This window comes from Papio anubis, chromosome 18 (genome assembly GCF_008728515.1).
Source record: "Papio anubis isolate 15944 chromosome 18, Panubis1.0, whole genome shotgun sequence".
Taxonomy (NCBI): domain Eukaryota; kingdom Metazoa; phylum Chordata; class Mammalia; order Primates; family Cercopithecidae; genus Papio; species Papio anubis.
This window is the reverse complement of record NC_044993.1, coordinates 72,604,430-72,623,382: the sequence shown is the minus strand read 5'-3', so window position 1 is coordinate 72,623,382 and position 18,953 is coordinate 72,604,430. Positions and strand designations below refer to the sequence as shown.

The following is an 18,953-nucleotide window of genomic DNA, read 5'->3' as shown; positions in this document are numbered from 1 at the left end:
GCTGTAGCGGGGAGTCCAGGTCAGGCTGAGGTCCTGCAGTGGCAGAATTCAGAGAAGGGTCAGCACAGGGAGAGAGGGAGAGGAAGGAGCTGGCCAGGGTCGAAGAGGGACCCTGTGGTCAGAAAGGGCCAGTGTCCTCCTGATGCAACCAGGGCCTAGCGTGTGTGACTGCTCTGTGTGCAGAGCTAGCTTTGGAGAAGGCAACGAAGTGGTTTCCAGAAGGCAGGCAGAGGGTGCGGAGGGCAGGTGAGGGGTGGTGGGGGTCAGGACGGGTGGCGTAGGTGGGTGAGGGGCGGTGGGGGTCAAGACGGGTGGCGTAGCTGGGTGAGGGGTGGTGGTGGGCAGGACAAGGGTGACAGGAGTGTTGCCAGTCTCCAGCGTCGAGTGTGTGCGGGCTGTGCTCAGATGATGGCGGGAAAGCTGAGCGGACGTGGGAGCCGTGGCCGGGTGAGGTGGTGCACGTGGCCCCGGGCGGTGCTACAGCAGCCGTGAGGGAGCGTGTGCCTGGCCTTTCTCAGTTTAGCTGGCCTTCTTGGTTTCTTTCTTTTTTCTTTTGCATTTCGAGTTACTAAATCCCATAGGCTTCAAGCAACCATAGAGACAATAAAGAAGTTGGTGAAATATTTAAAATGTGGATTTTCTGTTAATTTTGAGGATATAGCAGTCTGGGCATCTCTATAGTCCAATTTTGCTTTTATATGTAAAACTATAGTTCTCCTAGAAATAGAAACCCTGCTGGAGCAGGGCGCGGTGGTGCACACCAGCCACTCAGGAGGATCCTTTGAACCTGGGAGGCTGAGGCTGCAGGGAGCCGTGACTGTGCCACTGCACTCCAGCCTGGGTGACACAGCAAGACCCCGTCTCAGAACCAAACCAAACAACAACAACAAAGAAACCTTGTTAGGATTAGACTGAGTTGTTTTTCCAGCAGCAAAAGGGGCCAGTGGATGGAAGTGGAAGGGCGCAGAGGGGCGTGAGCAGCTGGATCAGGGAGTCTGTGTTTCACGGGGCTGACCCTTCAGCCCTGAGGAAAAGCCACTGCCGGGGAGCTTTTCTGTGAATTCTGGAGACTGCAGTCCAGTGAGGCCCACACAGTCACCAGCATGTTTCTCAAGTTCGTTTCTCAATACTCAGTTTGTGAGCCCCGGGAACTATCTGCTAGGGCAACACAACTGGTGGCTGCGGAGGCCCTGCAGGCATCGGCAAAGCTGCAGGGCCTGACACAGGCAGGTGTGTGGAATTCTGTATGTTGGCTACAATAGAATTATGGTTGAAAAAGAGGCCGGGCACAGTGGCTCACGCCTGTAATCCCAGCACTTTGGGAGGCCGAGGCGGATGGATCACAATGTCAGGAGATCGAGACCATCTTGGCTAACACAGTGAAACACCGTCTCTACCAAAAAAAAAAAAAAATACAAAAATTAGCTGGGTGTGGTGGCACTCACCTGTAGTCCCAGCTACTTGGGAGGCTGAGGCAGGAGAATTGCTTGAGCCCGGGAGACGGAGCTTGCAGTGAGCTGAGATCGCACCACTATACTCCAGCCTGGGCAACAAAAACCAGACTCTGTCTCAAAAAAAAAAGAAAAAGAATAAGAAGAGAGGCTTCTGACAACAGGAGCACGTCTCCTATGAGAGCAGCCCCCCTCTAACAACGACAGACACGTGGAAAGGCACTGGGGGCAGCTGTGAGCAGGCTGATGCTGGGAGCGGGTGGCACTGGGCCGGCTTCCTGCTTCTCATAACTTTCTTTCGTTTGTTTTTTTTTTTGAGACAGAGTCTCACTGTCTCCCAGGCTGGAGTGCGGTGGCGTGATCTCAGCTCACTGTAAGCTCCACCTCCCGGGTTCACGCCATTCTCCTGCCTCAGCCTCTCGAGTAGCTGGGACTACAAGTGCCTGCCACCACGCCCGGCTAATTTTTTGTACTTTTAGTAGAGACGGGGTTTCACCGTGTTAACCAGGATGGTCTCCATCTCCTGACCTCATGATCTGCCTGCCTCGGCCTCCCAAAGTGCTGGGATTACAGGCGTGAGCCACCGCACCCAGCCGCTTCTCACAACTTTCTGCCTCAGGGTAGAAGTCAGGGCCAGTGTGGGGATCAGAGAGCCACATAGAAGCCTACCCTTTTCCAGGCTTAAAGAACCAGAATCAAGATTTTTGTTGACCACAGCAGCTGGAATGTGAAGGTGGAAATGTGGGGATATAGCAGGTCATAGAGGGGAGCCCAAATCCTGGGCATACCCTGCCCTCATCACTAGTTGCTCCCACACTACATGTGAGGCAGGGGAGGCGCAGACTTTAAGATGGCCAACTCAAGCTACCAGCAAGGATTTCAGCTGCTATCCACCACAGGGGAAAGAGTTTCTACTCAGAGCTGAGCAAAGGTGATTGCCTAATAAAACGAACCAAAAAAAGCAAAACTCTTTGGAGGAATGTAACAGAAGCCAGAGTCTCTACAATGGATTATCCAAAATGTCCATGATACAAAAAAATGACTAGACATAAGAAACAGGAAAATTAGATCCATACTCAAAAGGCAAGTAATGGAGATCAATCCTACATGACCCAGATATTGGAACTGGTAGCTAAGATTTTAGAGCAGCAGTTACAACTCTGTTCAAGGATATAAAGGAAAATATATTTTAAACAAATTAACACATAGGCAATTTTAGCCAATAAAAAAAAGAACTAAGTGTAAATTCTAGGGCTGAAAAATATAAGCGCTAAAAAAATTGCTGGAGAGGTTAACAGCAGATTGAAGATAGCTAAAGAAAGTCTGTAAATACAAATTAGTCCAAAGGACAGAAAACAGAAAATAATGAGCAGTAATCGCAAATGTGTGTCTACTAGATATGGAAGACCTAACATTTAACTGGAGTCCCAGAAGGAAAAAAGAGCAAATTTCCCAAATTTGGTGAAACACAAATATAAATCCAAAAAGCCCAGGATAAATAAAATGAAAACACCTAGCAACATCATTATCACACTGCTGAAATACAAATTCAAAAAGAAAATCATGACAGCAGCCAGTGTGGTGGGAGATGGAGAGATATGTGACACGTAAGGGCCCCAGAGACAGCCCACAGCTGACTCTTCCAGAAACAATGGAGGCCCAGACATAGAGAAAACATTCAAGTGCTGAAAGGAAAAAAACCTGTCAAATCAGGATTTTTTTGAGTCAGGACCTTGCTCTGTTGCCCAGGCTGGAGTGCAGTGGTTCTTTCGCAGCTCACTGCAGACTCAACCTCCTGGGCCCAGCAATCCTCCCACCTCGGCCTCCCAAGCAGCTAAGACTGCAGGTGTGTGCCACCGTGCCTTGCTGTTTTTTTCAGAGATGGGGTCTCACTTGTTGCCCAGGCTGGACTTGAACTCCTGGCCTCAAGAAATCCTCCCACCTCGGCCTCCCAAAGTGCTGAGATTGCAGGCGTGAGCCACCGCACCCGGCCTCAGAATTCTTTATCTGATGAGAACAACCTTAAAGAATACAGGCAAAATAAATACATTTCAGGTTAATGAAAAGTAAGACAACTCATCAGGAGACCTGAACTTGAACAAATGCTAACGGGAGCTCAGGCTGAAGAAGAATGACACCGCAGGCAAAGCTGAATCACTGGGAAGAAGTAAGAACACCAGAAATGGTGCTTTGGGAGGCCGAGGCGGGCGGATCACCTGAGGTCTGGAGTTCGAGACCAGCCTGACCAACATGGAGAAACCCCATCTCCCCTAAAAATACAAAATTAGCTGGGCATGGTGGTGCATGATTGTAATCCCAGCTACTCAGGAGCCTGAGGCAGGAGAATCATTTGAACCCAGGAGGTGGAGGTTGTGGTGAGTCGAGATTGTGCCACTGTACTGCAGCCTGGGCAACAAAGAGTGAAACCACCTCAAAAAAAAAAAAAAAAAAGAAAAAAGAAAATGAACACCAGAAATGGTAAATATGTAAGTAAATGTAAAAGACTGTTTCTTTCTTTTTAATTTCTTTCTTTTTTTTTTTCTTTGAGATGGAGTCTCGCTCTGTTACCCAGACTGGAGTGCAGTGGCGTGATCCCGGCTCACTGCAAGCTCTGCCTCCTGAGTTCACACCATTCTCCTGCCTCAGCCTCCCCAGCAGCTGGGACTACAGGCACCCACCACCACGCCTGGCTAATTATTTTGTATTTTTTTGGCAGAGATGGGGTTTCACCGTGTTAGACAGGATGGTCTTGATCTCCTGACCTCGTGATCCACCTGCCTCGGCCTCCCAAAGTTTTGGGATTACAGGCGTGAGCCACTGCACCCAGCCTCCTTTTAATTTCGTTAAAACATACGACTGTTGAAAGCAAAAATTATAACACTATATTGTGTTTATAATACATTTCAATGTTATACATTTGACACATATAGGTAGGGACGTGGGTGGGTAAATGGACCTACCTGCTAACTCTAATGTGATAAGTATGTTTTGGTAATCCCTAGGGCAAACGCTAGAAATATAATGCAAAGAGAGGAGTAGAGATAAAAAGCTGACAGCTTTTTAATGAAATTGAAAAAAGTATTCAACTGACTTAAAAGAAGGCAGGAGGCCGGGCGCGGTGGCTCAAGCCTGTAATCCCAGCACTTTGGGAGGCCGAGGCGGGTGGATCACGAGGTCAGGAGATCGAGACCATCCTGGCTAACATGGTGAAACCCCGTCTCTACTAAAAATACAAAAAAAAAACTAGCCAGGCGTGGTGGCGGGCGCCTGTAGTTCCAGCTACTCGGAGGCTGAGGCGGGAGAATGGCGTGAACCCGGGAGGTGGAGCTTGCAGTGAGCCGAGATCGCGCCACTGCACTCCAGCCTGGGCCACAGAGCGAGACTCCGTCTCAAAGGAACAATAATAAAACTGGTAGGACAAACCAAACAAAAATGGTAGCCTAAAATCAAGCCATATTAATTATATTAACTGTAAATGGACAAAACATTCCAATTAAAAGGCAGAGATTATCAGAAATCTAGAAAAACTCAACTCTGTGCTATCAGCAATATACTTTAAATACAATGATACAGATGGGCAGAAGGTGAAAGGAAAGAAAAACCCTGCAAAACACAGCATAAAATGCAGGACTAGCTATACCAGTGTTAGATTTGCTATATCTCAAGACAATTACCCGAGATAAACGGGACATTTCACAAATATAAATTCAGCTTCGCGGCTTACTGCCTCAAGAGAGAGTTTTCAGGCTACAGTGCAGAAGAGGGTAACAGAGCCAGCAGTCTCCCTATGCTGAGGAGAAGAAAGTTCATAGTTTGAGGATGCCCAGGTGGCCAGAACTGGTGGGATACAGTACTGGACAGGAGAGAACAGAGAGAGAGAGCACTTCGGAGTCCTGCAGAGGGTTCTATCCGAGTCTTATCTGAGTGCTGAATAGTGCACACATGTGACGAAAGCAACTGAGGCCAGTCAAAGACTGTAGGAAATAATCAGGTGGAACAATCCCCAGAGAGAGATGACACATGGCCGGGGAGAGAGTGATCACACATGGCCGGGGAGAGAGTGATCACACATGGCCGGGGAGTGAGTGATCACACATGGCCGGGGAGAGAGAGATCACACATGGCCGGGGAGTGAGTGATCACACATGGCTGGAGAGAGAGATCACACATGGCCAGGGAGAGAGTGATCACACATGGCCGGGGAGAGAGTGATCACACATGGCCGTGGAGTGAGTGATCACACATGGCTGGAGAGAGAGTGATCACACATGGCCAGAGAGAGAGTGGTTACACATGGCTGGAGAGAGATCACACATGGCCAGAGAGAGAGTGATCACACATGGCCGGAGAGAGAGTGATCACACATGGCCGGACAGTGAGTGGTTACACGTGGCTGGAGACAGAGTGGTCACACATGGCCGGGAATTGTTTGCACTCCCACCGGCCAGAGTGGAAAGACCTCCCAATACAGGAGTCAGTGAGAAGAGCAGAGCCCGCACAAGGGTACTGCCTGGATAGTGGAACAAAATTAGCACTAGACTCAAGGCTGTTCTAGACCCCACTAACAAAGCTAAAAAGCAAGCTGCAAAATGATCACATTATTCCCAAATAACTTAACCTTGTCCCAGAACAAAACCCAAAAATATTTAAAAGAACACACACACACACACTGAGAGAGAGACTCCATCACCCAACAACCTAAAACACTCACAATGTCTGGAATCCAATAATAAATGATCAAACATCCAAAGAAGCAGAAAATAATGAACCATAATAAGAAGAATCAATCAACAGAAACAGATCCAGAATTGACAGACTGAGTTAGGAGACAAGGACGTTAAAACCCCTATTATAAATATGCTTCATATGCTCAAGAAGGTAGAGCTAAGTGTAAGCATAATACAGACATGAAAGATATGGGGAAAGAAGTGAAAAGTAGAGGTAAGAAGCTGATAGCTAAAATGAAATTGTAAAAAATATTCAACTAAAAAGAAGGCAGGAAAGAAGGTTCAAAGGAACAATAATAAAAACTGGTAGAAAAAGTTGACAGGTAGAAAACTGACATGAAAAACATGGATTGGATTAGCATCAGAGGGAGACACTGCAGAAGGAAAGCTGGTAAACTTGAAGCAATAGGAATGGCAAATCCCTAAAATGAAAAACAGAAAAATTCCTGGGGGGAGAAAAGAAGAGCATCAATTGAGCGAGGGGATGAGGGGATGGTACTGTATTACAAGTCACTGGAATTTCAGAAGCAGAGGGAAAAAGGAACAGAAGGGAACTGCGGCCAGGCGTGGTGGCTCATGCCTGCAATCCCAGCACTTTGGGGGGTTGAGTCGGGTGGATCACTTGAGGTCAGGAGTTCAAGAGCAGCCTGGCCAACATGGTGAAACCCCATCTCTACAGGCATGCTGGCGCACACCTGTAGTCGCAGCTACTCGGGAGGCTGAGGCAGGAGAATCGCTTGAACCCAGGAGGTGGAGGTTGCAGTGAGCCGAGATCATACCACTGCACTCCAGCCTGGGCAACATAGCAAGACTCCGTTGCATAAATAAATAAATATATAAATAAAAATAAGGAAACTTCCTCACAGACTGGGAGAAAATATTTGTAAATCATACCTGATCGAGGAAATGTATGTAGAATATATAAAGAATATAATAATAAGAAAACCCAGTAAAATGACGAGAAAAGACTTGAGTGCTTCACAGATGTGTAAATGGATAATGTGCACATGAGAAGGTGCTCCACATCACTATTTATCCAGAAAATGTAAATTTAAACCACAGCGAGGTACTACTCACGCTCTAGGAAGGCTAAAATTAGAAAGAATGATCAAATGCTGGTGGAGATGAGGAACAGCATCGAACACGGCAGCTAAATAAGTTATTAGCCTGCCACTTTAAAGTGACAATGTGTTGTCTCTAAAATTAAAAAATAATAAAGCGACTAAAAAATGGAACACCGTTTTCTTTTTTTGTAAAAATGCCTGAAAAAGAAATTGTGGTTATTTAGACTTGGGTACATGCAGACATTTCTTCACAAAGTAAGTCTGTAGCTTCCACGTGGCACCACTAGTAACAGCCAGCAACAGGTGAGACTGTTACCTTTTGCTACTGACAATTTTGTTTCTCTGTTGAGACAGGGTCTCGCTCTGTCACCCAGGTCCCCCAGGCTGGAGTGCAGCGGCACCATCAGATCTCACTGCAGCCTCAACCTCCTGGGCTCAAGTGATCCTCCCACCTAAGCCTCCCAAGCAGCTGGGACCCCAGGTATGTGCCACCATGCCTGGCTAATTTTTTTTTTTTTTTTTTTTTGAGACGGAGTCTCACTCTGTCCCCAGGCTGGAGTGCAGTGGCCAGATCTCAGCTCACTGCAAGCCCCGCCTCCCGGGTTCACACCATTCTCCTGCCTCAGCCTCCCGAGTAGCTGGAACTACAGGCGCCCGCCACCTCGCCCGGCTAGTTTTTTGTATTTTTTAGTAGAGACGGGGTTTCACCATGTTAGCCAGGATGGTCTCGATCTCCTGACCTCATGATCCGCCCGTCTCGGCCTCCCAAAGTGCTGGGATTATAGGTTTGAGCCACTGCGCCCGGCCGCCTGGCTAATTTTTTCTGTTTTTGTAGAGATGGCGTTTCACCATATTGCCCAGGCTGGTCTTGAACTCCTGGGCTTAAGTCATTCTTCCGCCTCAGCCTCCCAAAGTGCTGGGATTACAGGCTTGAGCCACCGCGCCTGGCCAATTTGAGCTCTTAAGCCTTCGTTTCAGGAGCCTTGCGTAGTGGGATGCCGCTAGTGAGCAGCGCCCAGGCCTCACCGTCTGGTACTCCTCCATCCGCACGTAGTGCTCCACCAGGAAGCCGTAGACGTCCCCGATGCGGATGGTGCTGTCCAGGTCTGGTTCCTCTAGGAGCAGCTCACACTGCTTGATGGACTCCTTGGGGTCCTCCGTGTATGTCCTGCCGAGAGCAGAGATGAGGCCTGGACCCTGAAGCCCTGAATACCTACTGCTATCTGAGGTCGGAGGAGACTCTTGGCCTGTAAGAGGAGCTCTCCAGAATGGCAGGAGGAAACTTTCTATGAAGTTAATTCATTAATTCCTTAATTTGTTCATTCATAAATGAACTCACCCATTTAACACTCTCACAAGTCACTTGAATGCTGGGTCCTAGGCTTGGACATGAAGACCAAAGACTTGCGACCCTATTCCTGCCCCATGGAATAGTCCAGAGGGGGCTAGAAACCTCCGGACAAAGTGTGACCCAGAGGGGACGTGCTGCGTGTGGACAGGGTGTGTGGAGAGGCGCACAGCAGCCCTTGCTCGAGGCCGCTGGGAAGAACCCTCCAAGCAGAGAGGCTGGCCCGCACACAGGTTGCGCGTGTGGCCTGGCGTGAGGGTCTGTGGCAGGGCAGGGTGTGTGGCCTGGGAGCTGGGGCGACACCAGGGAGGTGAGCCTGCTGGAACACAGTGTGGTCCAGAGCAGGTGACTGGAGCCGTGCGGAGCTCAGGCTCCAATGTCAGGAGGGTCTAGGGCCCATCTGGCCACCCACCGACTCGGCCATTCCAGACAGGTGCCTGGCCTGCCCTCTGACCCCTGGCACGTAGAAGGCTGCCCACCCCGGCCCTCACACGTTGTCTCCCCTCCACCCACGTCCTGTGCTATCCCTGACGACCAGCTGCTATCGATTCTCCTCCTCTCCTGCCTCCTGTGGCCTCAGCTCGGCAGACACCTGTGAGACGCTGACACCCCAGAATCAATGTGCGCAAGCGGACCGTGCCCTTCCAAAGGTCCAACATTGTTCAAAGTACTTCTGGAACTCTCGTTTTGGAAAAGCTTCTCAGATAAGGAAGCGCCCTTGCCAGCTGAGACAGAGGTTGGGCCCTGAAGCGCTCGGGCCAATGCCCACCGTGCTGTCCACACCGCAGCTGTCTGAAAAGCTGAGTCACTGCCCATACATAAAGACGGGGAGGTATTCAGATAAACTTAGAATCTCGGCCTCTCCTGAAAACCGAGACGATTGGCTGCCTGGGTCTCCTCTCCACAAGCTTGGAACTGGTGGCAGTTGACCTGTGGAGAGGCACGAGCCCGCTGGCCACCCTGGTCCCCGCCACCCCAGGTCACATAGCGGCCCTCACTCAGGACTCCCCTGCCCGGCCCCTGCACACCCTAAGCAGGTCCATGGCTCCCCAGACACACCTCTCCTGTACCAGATCCGCCGCCTCCTCCCGCTCCCCACCAGGCTTCTCTCTCAGCATCTCTGGGGTTTCCAGAAGGCCTTCCCAAGGCTGTGCCCGGCCCTGAGGGCCCCAGGAGGAGGCGGGGTGTGTCTTCAGCAGCAGTGCTGTCCCGAGCGAGCTCCCATCTGCTGTCCCGCCCCTCTGCTGGCTGCGGTTTCCTGTGGTCAGCCCTGACCCTGTAGTCACATCTGCCCCGGCCTGGCCCTGCTGGCCCCGGGGGCGCACCTGCGGGCCTGGATGAACCTCTTCACCAGTGCCATCCTGCTCTGTAGCTGCGCCAGCCTGGTTTCCTGGTCCAGGGGGCTCTTGGCCTTGGCCTTGGCCAGGCACTTGTAGGCCTCGGTCAGTGCCCCGTGGGCTTTGTCGTAGTTCTGGTATTCATCGATCTCCACCTGTACGGATGAGACCCATCAAGACCTGCTGGGCTCCACAGCCCTCCCTGGGGCCCCGCTGGCATCCCAGGGAGGGCCTGCACCTGGGCACAAGCGTCGTAAAAGCCGGCCAGGAGGTCCAGGGCCCGCCCCTTGGTGTAGAAGCTGATGATGTTCCTCATGATCTCCGGCTCCTTCCGCCAGTCGAGGGACTGCAGGTAATTGGCAGCCATGATGTAGATTTCCTTCTGCCTGGACACGCTCGCGAAGAACGTGATTTTCTCTGTGTCTCCGGATTTGAGCAGCGCCCTCATGGCCTAGAGAGATGGCCAGGCTCAGGCAAGCAGGGGCTGGGCCAGGACAAGCACAAGGGACCCCGAGCAGGAGCTCTCACAAGAAGAGGGGCTCAGGGCTTCCCAGTAGAGAGATCTAGTGGTCATGCTCCTCCCAGCCAGAAAGGCTCAGCCCTGGCTCGGGGGAGTCACAAAGGCAAATGGAGATGCACGCAGGGGGCCCCAGCCTAACTGCCTGGGAAGCAGCCGCGGGCTGGGGCCGGGAGAGGGGCCGGTGCTCACCTTCAGCTTGTTGCCGGCCTGCGTGTACTTCTTGGTGGCCAGGTGGTAGCTGCCTTGGCGCATGCAGCAGTTTGCTATCTGCTCCAGCAGCTCCCGCCGAGACTCCTCAGGCAGGTCCGAGGAGTCCTTGGCCACGGTCATCTTTTCCGCCATCTCCTCGGTGATGCTCATGTTTTGCTCCAGGCATAGCTGCAGGGCTTCGCGATACTGCAGAGGTGCAGAGATGCCACGGGGCTGCCGAGGGGGCCACGACCCGAAGTGCGCCCCTCATCTGCCACCGCTTCAGAGGAAACCAGGCCCCTCGGCTCAGTGGCGGCCTCTGTCTAGCTGGGGTGGGTATGGAGGGGACAAGGATGTCTCCCCCCGCGCCTCACCAACCTAGTCATTGACGTGACTTTCTCACGCTGTTAACATTCCAGAGTGGAACGAAGGAAACAACAGTCTCCAGTGATATATGCTCAAAAGAATATTATGTTTGGGAGAAAAGAAAACTGGTAATTTTCTTCTATAAGTCTAAATTTTTTAAATTAAATTTTAAAATTAAAATTTTGAGACAGGGTCTCACTCTGTCACCCAGGTTGGAGTGCGGTGGTGCAATCACAGCTCACGACAGCCTCCACCTCCCAGGGTAAGGTGATCTTCCCGCCTCAGGTTTTGTATTTTCAGTAGAGACCGGGTTTTGCCGTGTTGCCCAAGCTGGGCTTGAACTCCTGGACTCAAGCAATCTGCCTGCCTTAGCCTCCCAAAGTGCTGGAATTGCAGGCACGAGCCACTGCACCGGCCTGATTTTCTCAACATTTTAAGAATTTTTTTGTTTGTTTTGAGACAGGGTTTTGCTCTTGTTGCCCAGGCTGGAGTGCAATGGCACAATCTCGGCTCACAACCTCCACCTCTTGGGTTCAAGCCATTCTCCTGCCTCAGCCTCCTGAGTAGCTGGGATTACAGGCATGTGCCACCACACCCAGCTAATTTTGTAATTTTTTTTTTTACTAGAGATGGGGTTTCTCCATGTTGGTCAGGCTGGTCTCGAACTCCTGATCTCAGGTGATCTGCCCGCCTCGGCCTCCCAAAATGCTGGGATTACAGGAGTGAGCCACCACGCCCAGCTCTCATTTTAAGAAAAATTTTGGCCAGGCACGGTGGCTCACGCCTGTAATCCCAGCACTTTGGGAGGCCTAAGCGGGCGGATCACAAGGTCAGGAGATCGAGACCATCCTGGCTAACACGGTGAAACCCCGTCTCTACTAAAAATACAAAACATTAGCCAGGCGTGGTGGCGGGCGCCTGTAGTCCCAGCTACTCGGGAGGCTGAGGCAGGAGAATGGTGTGAACCCGGGAGGTGGAACTTGCAGTGAGCCGAGATGGTACCACTGCACTCCAGCCTGGGTGACAGAGCGAGACGCCGTCTCCAAGAAAAAAAAAATTTTTTTATATTCTTGAGAATATGTGTTAGGCCAGGCATGTTGGCTCACGCCTGTAATTCCAGCACTTTAGGAGGCCAAGGTGAGAGGATCACTTGGGCCCAAGAGTTTGAGGCCAGCCTGGGCAACATAGTGAGACTCCCATTTCCACAAGAAAAAAAAACAGTAATAACCCACAAATATATATGAAGTAATAACACATTTATATTAAAAAAAAGAATATGGCCGGGTGCGGTGGCTCACGCCTGTAATCCCAGCACTTCAGGAGGCCGAGACAGGCAGATCACGAGGTCAGGAGATTGAGACTATCCTGGCCAACATGGTGGAACCTCATCTTTACTAAAATACAAAAATTAGCTGGGCATGGTGGCACGTACCTGTAGTCCCTGCTACTTGGGAAGCTGAGGCAGGAGAATCACTTGAACCCAGGAAGTGGAGCTTGCAGTGAGCTGAGATTGCGCCACTGCACTCCAGCCTGGTGACAGAGTGAGACTCCGTCTCAGAAAAAAGAAAAAGAATTCTTTTTTTTTTTTTTTTTTGAGACACAGAGTCTCGCTCTGTCGCCCAGGCTGGAGTGCAGTGGCCGGATCTCAGCTCACTGCAAGCTCCGCCTCCCGGGTTCACGCCATTCTCCGGCCTCAGCCTCCCGAGTAGCTGGGACTACAGGCGCCCGCCACCTCGCCCGGCTATTTTTTTTTTGTATTTCTTAGTAGAGACGGGGTTTCACCATGTTAGCCAGGATGGTCTCGATCTCCTGACCTCGTGATCCGCCCATCTCGGCCTCCCAAAGTGCTGGGATTACAGGCTTGAGCCACCGCGCCCGGCCTAAAAAAGAAAAAGAATTCTGTCTTGGAGGCGTTTCCATCTCAGTACCCTGGGGGCTGCCACATGCTCTCTGCTGCGTAGACGTCCACAGTGCTGAGGAAGCCCTGGGGACTCAACCGGCCTGGTGACAGACACGAGGGCCAGTGTCCTTGCTGCGTAAACCCTCTGCCGAGCACGCCCTGTGCACACGCCACTCACACGTGCATCAACGTGTCTGTCAGGATGAACTCTCGAGGGAAGGGGAGGCTGGGACAGGGAGACCTTGTCTTGTGACAGGTTCTGCCTGCTGTGCTCCACAGGGCCTGGGTATATCTGCTTCCCGTGATAATCTAGTAGTTTTTCTCACCTTTTCACCCTTAATAGCCCAGTAAAAAATGGCATCTCTGTGAATTTTGATCTGTATTCCTATCATGAATAAAGCGAAGCATTTTATATTTGGGAACCACCCGTATTTCCATTTGAATAAACTGTTCCTGGCCAGTCACAGGGCTCACGTCTACAGTCCCAGTGCTTTGGGAAGCTGAGGCAGGAGGATTGCTTGAGCCTAGGAGTTCAAGACCAGTCTGGGCAACATAGCAAGACCCTGACTCTATGTGAAAACTGTTAAAAACTTAGCTGGGGATGGTGGCCCACGCCTGTGTCCCAGCTACACAGGAGGAGCGAGGGTTGCTTGAGCCCGGGAGGTTGAGGCCGCAGTGAGCCAAGATGGCACCACCACAATCCAGCCTGGGCAAGAGTGAGACACTGTTTCAAAAAAAAAAAAAAAAAGGCTAAGATGGTAAATTTTGTGTTATGTGTATTTTTACCACCCCCTCCCCACCATAGGTGAGTGCAATTCCCTGTGTATAATCTGATGCCAGCATGAAGGATGGCAAGTCTACACTCATGGACCTACTGGGTGTGCTGTACATGAAATCCAGGGCACTATAGCCTTCCTCGAGAACTCATAACCGAGCAAGCAGCCATTCCCGCAGCCCCTGGGGACAGGGGACCTGAGCTACGGAGCCTGTGTGGAGCCGAGCCCAGGCCCCGCTGGCCCCGTACCTTCCTGGCGGCCAGCAGCAGCTCCACTGCCCTCTCATACTGACGGTGCTCGATGAAGAAGTCGGAGCAGCGGGCCAGGAGCGCAGGGTCTGAGGTCTCATCCAGGTCCTCTGCTATGAGCTGCAGGGCCACAAACTGCTGGGTGGTAAAGGCCAGCTCCAGGGCCTTGGAGAAGTGGCCAGCCTGCGGATGTGGGGGCTCTGAGCAGCTGCCCAAGGCCTGGGGGACCGACACCTCGGAGGCCTCGCACAAGCAAAGGCCCCCTGGCCTGCTGCCCTCCCCAAGCCCCCACCAGTGGCCGGCCCTCACCTTGTGGTACAGCATGACCGCCCTGTCCATTTGCATGCCCTTCTCCTCATAGTATCGGGCCGCCTCGATCATGTCCTCGGGGGAGCTCAGCAGGGCCAAGTTCATGAGCTGGTCGTCCAGGCTGTTCTCCTGCAGGGAGGGAGGCAGGGCCCTGAAGCGGCTCCCACTGGCTTCCCCAGGCCCGCTGAGATTCTGGAATGTGGCTGGGTGTGAACCCACCCCTTTACTTTGATATACTGCTCAGCGATCTCTGCGGTTGTGGGTTTTAAGGAGTTAATGACTTACTAGGTGTGTCTATAAGGATTTTCTGATGCTCTGGGTTCTATTTCACAGAGCACTGCAAGAAATACCTGGCAGGAGAGATGCTTCTGGAAGCGAGAGCCCGGGCTGGGACATTTGTGTGGGTGCAGAATGCCCAACAGCTTTCTAGGAAGGGTCTGCTGTCTGCAAGTCCACAGGCCGTGAGCCAGCCTCACAACCGGCTCAGGAGCCCTGGAGCCTGGGAAGCATCAGGGGACAATGCTTTGCAACCAATGTCAGATGGGAGCGGCCAGGGGTAGGCGGGTGGGGCGGCAGGGTGAGGAGTGAGTGGCAGACACCGGCCAGACCACGTGTTGCTGACACGATTCTCTCAGTCCACTTTTCCACTTGAAGCTGTCTTCAGAGGACCTCGAGAGGCGCTGGCTGCCCACTCCAGCCCCGTGGTACCTTGCACAGGCGGATGGCATTCTTGAAGGCCTGCGCCCGGGTGTAGAAGTGCACCGCCTGCCCCACCTCCTCCTGGCTCTCGTACTGGCGTGCGAGGTGGTAGGAGGCCGCCAGGTTTCCTGTCTCGTTGGCGATTTGCGCAGCCTAGAAACACAAAGAACACAAAGAAGAGACTCGGTGGCCTTGTGTCTGCCTCACGTCCGCCTGGCTGGCTCCCTGGCAGGGCCCTCACCTTCTGGACATTGCCCTGGAAGCAGTGGATGCGGACCAGGGAGAAGTGGTCCTGGGCCAGCTCGTAGTAGTGCAGCGCGGCGTCCATCTCGCCCTGGCTCTCCAGGTACTGCGCCCACCACCGCCACAGGGTCCTGTGGGCAGCCCCAAGGCTGTAGGTTCTCCATCCGAGTCCCGCTCCAACCCGGAACGGCCCCCACCCTGCCCCTGTGCCACTCTTAGAGTGCATGTCACTGGACCTGCAAACAGGCTGGGCCAAGAGTGAGGAGCCTGGGCTCTGTCCAAAGGGAGGGCCCGGCTCAGGGCCCTGGCATACTTCTGAGGAGCCGGGGGATGCTGCCCACTCATGCAGGAAGCACGGGAAGGGGAGCTGCCTGAGCAAGCCCTGGGATCCCCGCAAACTTCCAGGATGGAGTGCGGTCCTGCCAGCCCTGGTAGGAACACTCACTTATCCTTCATCTTATTCACATAGAGCTCCAGGGATGGCAGGTCCTCCGACAGCATCCTGGGCACCTCAAAGCGGTGAGTGTCTGACTTCTCGTAGCTGTGAGAGGAGACAGAGGTCCTGGTTCCCTCCCATCCCAGCCCCACGGAACCAGATGGGCTGAGAGGCAGCGTCGGTGAAATGCATCAGAGCGGCGGCCCTTGGGGTGTGGGCTCCCAGCCTGCAGCTCCGCGGAGCCTGAGCACACATGGCCAGGGGCAGTGGGGACTTCCTGCGCTATGGGGGCCTGGGGGGCGGGTCGCCCATCCGTATCCCAGGAACAGGTCTAAGAGCAGCTCCTCCTCTGGAGAGGGTGACGTGGGTTTGTCTGTCCTCAGGAGATACCAAGCCCATCTGTGCTCGGCAACCGAAGGACACACGTCCTTCTCCTGCCTTGAAACCCGGGTGGCCCAAAACAGAGGGGGCAACCCCACATCCAGAAGCTTCCTGCCGAGAAGGCGCCACCTCCCTGAGACAGATGCCTCCTCTGAGAACCTCCCTGGCCACCTCACCATAGCACACACAGAGGCCTCAGGAGCCAGGACCATCCAGAGAGACTGGGAAGAGGCCGCGAGGGCTGCACTCACTAACTGAGGGCCCGGCTGCAGTCGGCACTGGCCTCCAGGTGCCCGGCATAGTGGTGGTAGGTGCTGCGCAGGTGCACGCGGTCGTGGCACTCGGCTACCTTGAGGGCTTTCTGCCACTGCCCTGCAGCCTGGTAGAACTTGTTCAGGAGGTCGTAGCGCTTGCATTTCCTGTACAGCTGTTCGGCGTCCTCCTGAGGAATGAGGATGGGCAGGTGTCGTGCAGCCTCCGCAAACCCATGCTTCAAACACACTGTTCCACGCCAGGCCACCGGTCACCGCGCCTTCCCACACTGCCAAACACACTGACACGGGGCTGACACGGGCAAAGCAAATGCCACACCCCCACAGGGCATCCCTGTCCCATGGCTGGAGAGTGAGATGCACCACCAAGGGGTGGCCCCACCTCCCAGAGCCCCCCACAGAAGTCCCGTGCTCAGCCCTGCTGACCTGGGGGTCTCTTGGGCGCTCTGTTCCAGACCCACATACCTGACAGGCACACACCCTGGAGAGCCGGCACCCGCCTCACCTCCACCCGCCTCACCTCCACCCGCCTCACCTCCACCTGCCTCACCTCCACCGCCGCTGTCTGCCCAGCTCTCCTGGGCCATGCCTCTTGGCTCTGCCCTCAACACGGCAGGCTCAGGCCGGTGGGCGTGCCTCCTCCTTCCCCAGGGGGCTGTGGCTGTGGTAGGCGTGGTGCCTTCCCACCCACCCCATGGGGCGCCCCTCACCAGCATGCCCAGCTGTGTGGCCAGCACGGCCACGCGGGCCTCCAGCTCCGGCTCCCGCTCTGCCTCGCGCAGCGCTCGGGCCCCGCGGGCGTGGCCCATGTTCCCCAGGCACACCTTGGCCACATCCAGCCGCTGGGTCTTCACACACATGCGCGCCATGTTCTCCCAGACGGCCTCACTGCGGACAGATGGCGGTCTGTGAGGCTCCTGCCCAGCACCTCAGGGCCCCCTGGCCCTACGGCCCCTTCTCTTGGGGCAAGCAGTCATCAGGCACATCCACCAAAGGGGCATGAGGAGGGGCCTTACCCATCAGCTCCATCCCTGGGCAAGACTGCAGGCCATGCAGAGAGGTGCCTGTCACGAGTCCCACGGCCTCTCCAACCCCAAGAGGCAGGGACCGGGTCCCACTAAGAGACAGAAGGACCCCTTATGCAGGTCACCAAGCTCCTCCTCCTTTTCCCCTGCTCTAAGCGGCTGTCTGATCAGGAAATGTGGCCTTCCTGTGTTGCTTGCACACACAGGACCTGTTCTGAGACAGAGCTTCCTGCTCTCACCTGGGCCCGGGACTGCAGGACCCCTGGTAAACCAGCCCTGCACAGCAGGGGCCCTCACCTGACAGTCTGGCAGCCACAGGGTGGAGCCTGGGGGATGGGGTGCAGGGCCCAGACCCTGACTCAGCCCTGGAACCTGGAGCCAGGCCTGTCTCCCCAGGAGAGGTGACCCAGCCCATGCAGGGTTCTGCAGAGCCCTGGAGGTCTGCCAAGCAGAGGGCCCCGGGGGCAGGCCTGCAGACAGGCTGATCAGTGGGACACAGGGGACAGCACCTTCCACGCCAGCCCTATGCCCCACTCTCGGGCAGTGAGTTTTGTGTGTGTGAAGGAACAGGGTGCCGAGTAGGCAGCTGCGTCAGGGCACAGGTGCAGGGATGGTGGAAGTCACCCTGCCTCTTTGGGTTTTTTTGTTGTTTAAGACAGGGTCTCCCTCTGTTGCCCAGGCTGCAGTGCAGTGGTACAATCACAGCTCACTCCAGCCTCGACCTCCTGGGTTCAAGCAATCCTCCCACCTCAGGCTCCCAAATAGCTGGGACCACAGGTGTGGGCTACCACGCCCGGCTAATTTTTCCTATTTTTTGTAGAGACGGGGTTTCGCCATGTTGCCCAGGCTGGTCTCGAACTTCTGAGCTCAAGTGATCCACCTGCCTTGGCCTCCCACAGTGCTGGGATGACAGGCATGAGCCACCGCGCCCGGCCCCCCGCCTCTTCGTGAGGCTTCCTGCCTTCTTCCCCTGCTGGCACTGATCCAGGCAGGACCAGAAATGACTGAGGCCTTGGTTTGTGTCGGCTCCAGGGAAGGCAAAGGCTGATGATGGCCACCCTGGGGGGATACGACGCTGCATGACAACTGTGTGTCCGCATGTGAGGGGGGCACTCAGCCAGGCCACCTGGTGGGGCTGGGCGGGAGGTGGGTCCAAGGCCATTCAGGGAGACCCCTCCGCAAGGGCCCTTGGGGCCGGGCTGGCCTGCGGCCTCAGCCCCGACGTGGGCTCAGGGCCTTGGACAAAGGTCCTGTTCCAAGCCACAGCTCAATGTGGTCACCGAGCAGGGACAGGCAGAGGACGCACTGGTCACTTCCTGAATCTCTCTCCTCTCCCACGTGCACCTCCCCTGCAAGCCCCCCAAAGCCACGTACACACGCACACACGGACGCGCACACATGCACATGGATGCACACACACGCACACACATGCACGCACACGCACACAGATGCACACGCACACACGGATGCGCGTGCCTGTGCACACACACGCAGGAACACACACATGCGCACACACGCAGATACTCCCACAAGCACAGGCAGCACACCCCGCGAGTGGCCTCGGAGCATCCCCACCCAGGCCCACCCTCGCATTCCAGGCTGCTCCCTGCAGATAAGCCTCAGCCCAGCCCACAGTCTCAGCAGGGCAGCAGCCCTGCAGCC

The 18,953-nt window shown here is 54.3% G+C and overlaps 1 protein-coding gene across 4 annotated transcripts in view; it reads right to left on the bottom strand.

Annotated features, from left to right (window-relative positions):
* Window positions 1-18,953, bottom strand: part of IFT140 (intraflagellar transport 140) — a 103,107-nt gene that overhangs the window by 1,412 nt on the left and 82,742 nt on the right. For all 4 annotated transcript variants that reach the window (XM_021931630.2, XM_021931633.2, XM_021931632.2 and 1 more), the window contains 11 exons: window positions 16,977-17,154; window positions 16,246-16,436; window positions 15,623-15,718; window positions 15,176-15,308; window positions 14,944-15,087; window positions 14,236-14,364; window positions 13,927-14,109; window positions 10,637-10,843; window positions 10,166-10,378; window positions 9,916-10,082; window positions 8,269-8,410 (listed from right to left, as the gene is read on the bottom strand). In XM_021931630.2, coding sequence (XP_021787322.2) covers window positions 8,269-8,410; window positions 9,916-10,082; window positions 10,166-10,378; window positions 10,637-10,843; window positions 13,927-14,109; window positions 14,236-14,364; window positions 14,944-15,087; window positions 15,176-15,308; window positions 15,623-15,718; window positions 16,246-16,436; window positions 16,977-17,154 — 1,783 coding nt within the window. The remainder of the gene's footprint in view (window positions 1-8,268; window positions 8,411-9,915; window positions 10,083-10,165; window positions 10,379-10,636; window positions 10,844-13,926; window positions 14,110-14,235; window positions 14,365-14,943; window positions 15,088-15,175; window positions 15,309-15,622; window positions 15,719-16,245; window positions 16,437-16,976; window positions 17,155-18,953) is intronic.